The following is a 9,794-nucleotide window of genomic DNA, read 5'->3' as shown; positions in this document are numbered from 1 at the left end:
CCTAGTTTCATTTTTTTGCAAGTGGCTTTCCAGTTTTCCTAGCACCATTTATTGAAGAGGCTTTCATTTCTCCATTGTATGTTTTTGGCTCTTTTGTTGAAAATTATTTGCCCATATAAACATGGACTTACTTCTGGACTCTCAATTCTGTTCCACTGGTCTGTGAGTCTGTTTTCCTGCCAATACCATGCCATTTTGATTACTGTTGCTTTGTAATATAATTTAAAGTCAGGCAGAGTGATGCCTCCAGCTTTGAATTTTTATTGATAGTAAACCAAATTATCTAGCCCAAGGTGGGGATAAGAAAAGGAAAAATATAAACTAATGAGTTTATCATAAGTTCATTTATATCTTAAGGTATATATGATTGACAGTAGGAACAATTTATGAACTATAACTATCTTCTCTACTAACCATGTTTTATAACTTCCTGAAATTACCTAAAATATGTTTCACAAACCCTGACATCCATGCAAACCAAGATTTAGGAATTACTTCTAAAAGAGATAAACATAGCACAGTACACATTGAAATTTAAATGAGGGTGCTTGATTTTAGCCCAACTAGGGCATTTATGGGCTTTGTACCTGACAAAGTGTTTTAAATATTGTAATAGACAACCTTTACTGTAGTGCACCCAAATAAATAGATGATATGAGAAGTTGATGCATGTTTTTTCTTAATTCACATTGATTCTCTTTTTATATTTCTAATTTCAGATTTTTCTTTCTTAAAAAGGAGAAAATTGCAATATTTTTATTTGTGAAAACTAAGGTGAATAAAAAACTATAAATGTTATAGGAATTTTTAAAAGAGAGGTTGTGATAAGAAGTCTGCATAAGAAGTCAGGATTGCAGTAGTCACAAATGACTTCAATAAGGAGATGAGACTAGGTGTGTCTTGAAAGATGAGTATGATTTAAATATATGACAAAGAGATAAGACAATATTTCACAAAGCATTTATGACATATTAAAACATGATAGGCACTAGGGTTCACTGATCCTTAATCCTTAGGCTTTGCTTTTTTTTTTTTTTAAATCTGATTGAGGTATAATTGTCAAACTTGTAAGAGGTATTGCTTTCTTTTGGATTAAAATGAGGAGCTAATAGTCATGCCTAGATAAATGATAAAACTTCTCTTCCATTTTCCCTCCTTTCTTTCTTCTTTCAAATTTATGTTTTAAGTTTCATTCAAATACATTGCATTTTTTAAAAGCCAAGTGTATGTCAACAAACATTGTGGGAAGATCAACTTCTGGTATGATAGCATGAGAACCTGCTCCCCGGTGAAACTAGTGAAAATTATTAACACACACACACACACACACACCCCCCTATAAATCCTCTAGAAAGGGTCCTAGGGCATACAGCAAATGAAGAAACATCTATTCAAGAAAATCAATGAATATTTTGTAAGAAAAGTGAGGTTCTGTGTTATTTAAACCAAGACTACTTCCTCCCTCCCCTTCCCCAACTCAGTCAGGCAGAAACTCTACTCCAGACGGTGCAGCCAAGGACAAGGGCTCCCTTCCCCCCATCCTCAGTCAGAGTTTTCTTTCCAGAAGGAACAGAATATTGGCATTTTGCACCCTATGCCCAAGTACCTGTTGCTATGGCTAAAAGGTGGGGGCGCTTTTATGCTTCTCAGTCCCCACTCATGAGGTAGAGGCACTATGTTAGATGTGGCTCTGCTGAGAGTACTGGGAGCCCCACTTGCCCTCGTCCCAGCTGTAAGGTGGTGGCTCCAATTTCAGGGGAGGCAATCCAAGAAGACCTCAAGCTTTCACACAGAACACTCCTAAGACAGAAGTTCATGATTGTTTCCACCATGGCTCCAGAGACGTGGCCCAGAGGTCTGGCTAGGGCATTAGGCCATAAAACAGAGAGTCTGCAATCTCTTTCCAAAGGAACTGGTTTCATTTACAAGAGTGTGGAGAAATTCAAGCCTAAAGGCACTTTAAAAAATAATGAAGTTTGTGGCAAAAGGCAATTGGGAGGAGATTTGTAGAACCAATGAAGATACAGGCTAAACTGTAGGCCAACTGGTTTTCAGAAGAGAATCAAGGAAAGAAACAAGTGGGAGAAGCCCTCCTGGGAACAAAACAAATATCAAACATTGACTTCTGGAGCTATTCCTTCAAAGGAGCCCAACTTTGGATTAGTCCCTAGAACAATCTATGGTCCAGGACATGTATGAAAATAATAGAGCATTTATGGACCTTAACAGCTTGGGTATGGTCAGGGAAAGAGGGAAAAGAGCTCTGCCAAAACCACCATCATCCTAGAGTGACTGTGGGCATACCCAAATCTGCACCTCCCCGGGAAGCAACATCAGAGTCTTCATACTGTGCAGTGTTGGGTTTAGGGCAGGGATGGATTTAATTCTAAAATAATCCAGACATTTGCTAAATGAGTAAACAGGCAAATAACAATAACGAGCCTGGTGGACGGTTGGGGTGTCTCTGTACCCAGAGTTGCTACAATATATTATCTAAAATGCCTAGTTTAAAACAAAAAAATTATAAGACATGCAAAGAAACAGGAAAGTATGACCCATACACCAGAAAAAAAGCAGGCAACAGAAATTGCCTGTGAGAGTGACAAGATATCAGATTTAACAGGAAAAAAATCTTTAAAATAGCCATTACAAATATATTTAAATGACTAAAGGAAACCATGATCAAAGAAGTAAAGTAAATATAATGGCAATGTCACATCAAATAGAAAATAGCAATAAATAGAAATTATAAAAAAGAACCAAATAGAAATTCGTGAGTTGAAAAGTATGATAGCTAAAATGGAGAATCCACTGGAGAGGTTCAACAGTAGATTTGAACTGGCAGAGGAAAGAATTAGTGAACTCGAAGGTAAATGACAGTGGTTATGCAGTCTAAAGAACAGAGAGAAAAAAGATGAAGAAAAATAAGTAAAGTCTCAGAGAAATGTGGAACATTATTAAGCATATCAACCAAACTATGCATAGTGGAAATATTGGAAGGAGAGGAGAGAAAGGAACAGAAAAAATATTTGAAGAAATAATGGTTGAAAAGTTCCCAAATTTATTGAAAAACTCTAACCTACAACCAGTAAGCTCAACAAACTTCAATTAGGATAAATTCAGAGGATCCACAAACAGACACTGCATAATAAAAGTGCTCAAGTAAAAAGCAAGAAGAAATGTTGAAAGCAGCAAGGAAAAAATGACTCATCACTTACAAGGGAATCCCAATAAAATTAATAGCTGGTTTCCCAGTAAAAACAATAGCGTCTAGATGGCAGGATAACATATTTGAAATGATTTCAAAAACTCACTGTTAACCAAGATTCCTATATCCAGCAAAGCTATACTTCAAAAATAAAGGCTCAGATTCTCTCTGAGTTCTGGGTCATTGGAGGTGACCTCATAGTAGACATGTCTTTTTGGATGTCCCAGGGGAACTCAGATACACCATTTCCCAAGCTGTCCTCATCCTCATCTTCCCTAATGTGCTTTTGCCTCCATGCTCCCCACCTCAGTGAATGCACCACCCTCCACGCAGCTGCTCATTCCAGACTCCTTCTCCCACAGTCCCAACCTCCAAGTGCAAAAGCACCCCCCAACATCCTTCTGTTACCTTGCTTCACCCCATTTTCTTCAACTGCCTCTCTACTATTCTGCCTACCCCTACTCTCACCCCCTTTCTGATCCATGGTACCCACAGCAGCAAGAAATATTTTCCTAAAATGCAAATCAGATCATGTTTCTCACAAAAACACACACCCTCGAGACCCTCAGGTTTCCCCATTGCCTTCCAGAGAAACGTTCACGTAGCAAGTGGCAGGTAGCAGGGAAGGCCTCTTCCTTTTCTGGTCCCCGACAACCCATGTAGCCTACCCCTCTGCTCAAGCCACACCAAACTTGCTATTTCTGAAATGGGTTTTAGCTTTTTCTGTGCCTACCTGCATGTTGTCTACTTTGCCAGCGGTGAAGCTCCTCCCTTTTCTGTCCAGTTAATATCCACACCCTTTAAGACACAATCTCAAGAATTGCCTCTTCTAGAGAAGCCTCTCCTGATCCTCATTGCAGGTTAGATCTTGTTGTTACATCTTGAGGATACTGGACCACCTTCTCCACAGCATTTATTACCTTGCATTGTAGTTTCCTCACTAGAATGCTTACCTGTGTATCTCCAGTACCAAACTCAGTCCCCGGCACATAGTAGGTGCTCAGTAGATGTTTGTTGAGTGAACATTGAATGACTAGAATGCACCAGAGGAACTTGACAGGAGATAGAAAGAGAAGTTATGTGGTTATTAGAGTGACCCAGGAAGGAGGTGACAGGGCCAAAACCAAGGCTGGGACAGCAGGGATGAGGAAACAATAGGATTTATAAAGACGTTGCCTTGAAATCTGCAACACAGGCTTAAACCACAACAATAAGCCTGTGTAGTTTGGGGCCCTATTTTATGTTGGTGCAGGAGGGCACCCGTGGGTCGTGGCTGCTCTAGAAGCTGCTCTGTGAGCAGGCGCAAGTTGAGGCTTAGTTGGTGGGGACAGGGAAGTATCAGTGCACCTAGTCACTGGCCAGCACTGCCTCTCCCACCCCACCTGGGACCCGTCAGGGCCTGGGGTGCAGCAAGAGGTTTGTGTATCAAGAACTAAACTTTGGAGTCACACAGTGTAGGGAGGATAACGGGGAATAAGGTATGAGAATATTTGGGATGAACCTTGAAAACACTGTGCTAAGTGAAATATGCCAGACACGAAAGGACAAATACTGTATAATTCCACTTTTATGAGGTACTTAGAGTTGTCACATTCATAGAGACAGGAGGTAAAATGGTGGTTAAGAGGGGCTGAGAAGGATGTTTGCACCGGGGCCCAGCCTATCCCAGCTTTGGGCCCTCTGTAGTAAACATGCCCTAGGCAGGGTCTGCTTGTGCCCTAGGCACCTCCCCATGGTTGGAGCCAGCCTCCAAAATTCAGATGTAACCCAGGTTGCAGCTGGAGGTCTGCTTGCTGGGTCTTCATCTCTTCAATGGTGATTTATCATTAAGGCACCTTGGCCGTAGGCAGAGAAGATAGTGAGTTCGATCCATAAACTTTCCCCCATTCTACTCACGGCTGGCCGAACCCTGACTTTGGGACAAAACTGGGTCAGACCCAGGGAGTAAAGCAGGGAAATTCCCTTACTGGGGACTTGGAAGGACAGACAGGGTGTCTGGGGGAGGGTCAGGGATGATTCCAGGCCTTTGAAGGAGCCATGCTAGTCTTCTGACTTCAGAGAGACAAATGTCCCAGAGAGAAGCCCAGAACTGACTCTATCATTATTCCAGATGGAGGAGCTTCCTAACTCCCACGAGCCTGACACCCACAGGAGCACCCTTTTTGCCACCTTAAAGCACAGCTGCAGCTGGAACAGCAGACCTAGAAGCTACCTGAGGAGTATCCCAAACCAGCAATGCCCTCATTCCCAATGCTGGTCACCCATAGCTAGTTAGGTCAGAGCAAGGACCAGACCCTATGTCCCCGTCCAGGCCATGGCCTGTTCCATTTATATCTAGTGGCTTGGGGAATTAGTCTAGGGCTGGCTCTGTCAATTTGTCAGATATATATGTCCACGATTTTTTTTCTGCAGGAGCTCCTCTGGTGAAACAAGGATAACATGAATAACAGGATGTTCTCCCTTTGGGGGGGCATCTTTTCTATCCTCAATACCATCCAGTTCCTCATCTTTGACTTGAACGAGATTGTCCTCTTTGACTTAGAGGATCACTTCTACATCTACAAGGACATGAAGGTTGGGATAAGCTCTTGGGTCATAAGGAACAAGAATATCATCAGCATCAGTCTATCCAGCATCACCATCATGGTCAGCGCCTTGCTCCTCTATTGTGTCCACAAGAACAACTACATGGGGTTGCTGTGCTATTCCGTGTGGATCGTCACCTACGAGCTCATCTGCTTCTCCGCAGTCCTGCTCATGAACAGTAACCTCAAAGAATATTTCAAGGAGCTGAGTTACCTGCACTTGATTTTCCAGATCTCCCGCATGTTCCTGCACTTATTCTTTCTGCCCTTTATCATCCATTATATGTACATCCTTTACAAGGACCCCAAGACTTCCAGCAAGACAGGCCGTCGCAGGTGCTCCTCCATCAGCACGATAGACTCATGGCCAGCCGTCGGGCTGGGAACGTTGTGGCACAAGTTAAACTGAACCGTGCCAGGAAGACGAGAGAGAGGGGGACAGCGCTCCCCAATGATGGAGTCTCCCTTTCCCTGCTTGCCCTCGGTTGATTCTGCTTGCTTTTTGGGGGGTTCTCGAGCTTGTGCATTTAAGAATGCTGGCGGGAGGGGCGTTGTATGGATCAATTATTCTGCCTGTGTGTGTCTGTGACTTGTTTTAGCTTTGAATTATATACTGCTTTTGAGCTTACTTACTCATCTCATAGGTGTATGCTTTTGTCTCATGGTCCCCTCCTCTCTGCATGTCTTCAGTTTCTAATTTTTCTGTTGTGGATTGCCCACAGATGCCTGGTTCTGCTGAGTCCTTTTAGAGCAGTGCCATCCAATAGAATTTTCTGTGTGGATAGATATGCTCTGTCTCTGCACTGAGCACTAGCTACAGGTGGCTATTGAGCACTTGGAATGTGGCTATTACAACCCAGGAATCAATTTTAAAATTCGATTCCATTTTAATTTACTTCAACGTCAGTAGCCACATTTGGCTGGCTCGTAGCTACTATATGGGAGGGCACAGTAATATGGGGCCTTGTTTTACTCCTGTGTGGAACCATTGAAAGAACTCCTTTCCAGCATCATGCATCAGTCTGCTTTCCTTGTACTTTTCTGAAAGCAGTACCTCGTGTTGGTTCATAACATGGCAAGAAGAATCCCCTTCAAAAAAGCTCCAAAATTTCTCAACTTAAGCAATCTTAACATTTTGGACTGGATAATTCTGTCTTGTAAGGGGGCCGTTCTGTGCATCGTAGGATGTTTAGCAGCATCCCTGACCTCTGCCACTAGCATCCCTCACCCTTGTGACAACTAAAAATATCTCATGGCTAAATGTCCCCTGGGGGGAAAGTTGCCCCCAGTTGAAAATGATTATTTTAAGGCAATACAGCCCAGCGTTGAGAGCTGGTATATCACTACTGTTAACTAATGAAGAGCATCTTTTTACTGAGAGCCCTTTACACTCACCACCTTGTATGGTTTTAATCCTAATGTTTCCATTTTATGGTTTGATGAAACTGAGACTCAAGATGCTTAAGGGATGTTATCAAAGTCACATAGTAGCAAAAGCAGGATTTGAATCTAGATCATCTGACTTCATACAGGAATGTCCTACTTGGTTCCCTGAAGCATTCTCTTACCAAGATAAAAAGAAGGACCTCCTTTTAGGATATTTCCTTTTCCTTCAAAAAAATGTTGAAAATGAAGTCAAGGGACACTGTATTTACCACACTACCCCAAACCATGAGCGTAATGACAGTAGTCCACTTCTACTGAACACTTAATAAGTGCGGGGTACCATTCTAACAATTCACTGAATACTTCTCACCACGCTGGGAGGGATAGATTTGGATCCAGATCAGTTCCCAAAATGACCACCAGATGGCAGTCAGCAATAAGCTTTTGCTTAGTTTAGATCCTCTAGGGATGGCTGATTTGGGATTTAGGGAGCCTCAAGCTGATGACTGAGAACTAACAGTGTGGGTCCCCGCCCTAGTATCACAAGGTGTGCCTTGACTGGTTGTGATTTGTGACTGGTTGAAACAAAAAATAGAACCTGAGCAGACTTCAGGGTTCTGATACCCCATCTCACCTGGGGTGTCAGTGGGGAGGCTGGGAGACTGGAGACCAGTGTATAGAAGAGGTGGAGGGAGAAGCAGAGTTCCAAGTATCAGCTCAGCTAAGAGTTTCTTGGCACAGGAAAACTTAGGATGTTCAAATACAAGACTTCTCAAAAGTGTTTGCATCTGCCTCCACTTCCTGGCTTCCCATTCTCTCTAGAAACCCCTTCATTCCACTGAGTAAGGTTATCTTCATACTCTCTGTCCTGCAGTTTTCTTTCTTGGCCAACAGTTCACCACCAGGGCTGCCACTCTCCATTCTCCACCTACCTGGCTGGCTTTCTCCCTTCATCGCCTTTGCAGGCTCTCCCTCATCTCCCTGACCTCCAAACATTGCAGTACTCCCGGTTCAGTCCTGTGTCCACTTCTCTCCTCTGTCTCAGTCACTGCCAGCTCTCCTCACTCAGGCCCATTGCCATAATCCCTGTATGACATCTCCAGCCTGGACCTCTCCCCTAAACTGTGCACTTGACCCAATTGCTTCCTTGCGGTAGTAGGCGCCTACGGCACGGTTGCTAACGATGCCTGCCCACTGATGTTCACACTCATCACCTCCCCTTAATCTGGGCTGAACCTAGTGACTCTTCTAACAAAGAAAGCACAGCAAAGGTGACACGATGTCACCTCTAAGATTAGGATACAAAAAGACCGTGACTTCCGTGTTGCTGGCTCTCTCTGAGGGAAGCCAGAAGCCGTGTTGGGAGCATCATGATGGCCCGCATGGCCAGGCAATGACGTCTCTGGCCAACAGCCCCCAGGACCTGAATTCTACCAACAGCCATATAAGTGAGCTTGGAAAACAGATCTTCCCCCCCGTCAAGTCTTGAGGTGACCACAGCCCCGGCCAAACACCTGGACTGCAGCCAGAGGATCTATGCAGGCAGTGCCTGGGTTCCTGACCCACAAAATAAAAGCGCGTTCTCTTAAGCTGCTGAGTTTGGGAGTCATCTGCTACACAGCCATTGATAACTAGTCCATGTAACATCTCTACATTAGTGCCCACTAATTCTCACTCATGGTTTTCTCCCATAGACCTGCCCTAACTCCCAGTCTTTTCCATCTCTACCCTCCATTTGCTCAGGTCAAAGACCCAAGTGTCTCTCTCAGCTTTTATCCAATCCCCAACAAATCCCATCATCTTTATCTGTACTACAGATTCAGATCTACCATTTCTCATCACCTCCGCTGCCACCATACTACCTCAAGCCGTCACTATTTTTATATAAGCTATTGCAATAGCAGTGTCCTAACCGGTCTCCTCAATGCCACTCTATTCCCTCTACAGTTAATTCTCTAGCCAGCAGCCAAAGGGATCCTGTTGAAACCTTCGTCAGCTCATATCTCTCCTCTACCCCACTACTCATGTTCTGCAAGGGCTCCCGACCACACTCAGTAAAAACCCTGAGTACTTAGCATGTCATGCTGGGTGCTAAGTGATCCAGTTACCTGTCCCCCTGCCAGTCTCCTTTCTAACCATTTGGTCCTCCCTCCTGCTCCAGCCACACTGGCCTCCTTGTAGTTCCTCTTATACACCGAGCACACTCCAGCTTCAGGACCTTTGTACTTGCTGTTTGGTTGGTTTTGTTTTTTTTTTTTCAGCCTGGAATGATCTTACTCTAGATACCCACTGGCTTCTTCTTTTGTTTCTTTCAGATGTCTGCTCAGAAGTCTTCAGAGAAGCCTTCCCTACCAACCTATGTGAACCAGCCGCCCACCATCTCATTCTTCTCTAACCCACTTAACCTGCTTTACTTTTTCATAACACGTATTATCACCTGACTTACCTCCCCATCCCTCAAAACTATGGGCACCATATTTTCTTCATTGCTGTTTTCCCCACGCCTAGAACAACTCCCAGCACATAGCGAATATTTGTGGACCCAGATCCTGAGCAGAATAGAATGGCCTGTGGTTCCTTGTGTTCTGTAACCGGTGGTTACGATGGATGGGCCG

At 43.7% G+C, this 9,794-nt stretch overlaps 1 protein-coding gene across 3 annotated transcripts in view; it reads left to right on the top strand.

Annotated features, from left to right (window-relative positions):
- Positions 1-6,404, top strand: part of TMEM217 (transmembrane protein 217) — a 49,397-nt gene extending 42,993 nt beyond the window's left edge. For 2 of the 3 annotated variants that reach the window (XM_023527545.1, XM_023527544.1), the window contains exon 2: positions 5,621-6,404. In XM_023527545.1, the coding sequence (XP_023383313.1) occupies positions 5,648-6,202 (555 nt within the window). In that variant the 5' untranslated portion in view covers positions 5,621-5,647 and the 3' untranslated portion in view covers positions 6,203-6,404. The remainder of the gene's footprint in view (positions 1-5,620) is intronic. The other variant, XM_011354821.2, reaches the window with a different exon arrangement.
- The last annotated feature ends 3,390 nt before the right edge of the window (positions 6,405-9,794 follow it).

Source organism: Pteropus vampyrus, unplaced genomic scaffold, assembly GCF_000151845.1.
Source record: "Pteropus vampyrus isolate Shadow unplaced genomic scaffold, Pvam_2.0 Scaffold18, whole genome shotgun sequence".
Classification (NCBI taxonomy): Eukaryota; Metazoa; Chordata; class Mammalia; order Chiroptera; family Pteropodidae; genus Pteropus; species Pteropus vampyrus.
Note: the sequence above shows the minus strand (reverse complement) of the source record. Positions and strands in the feature narration are given on the sequence as shown.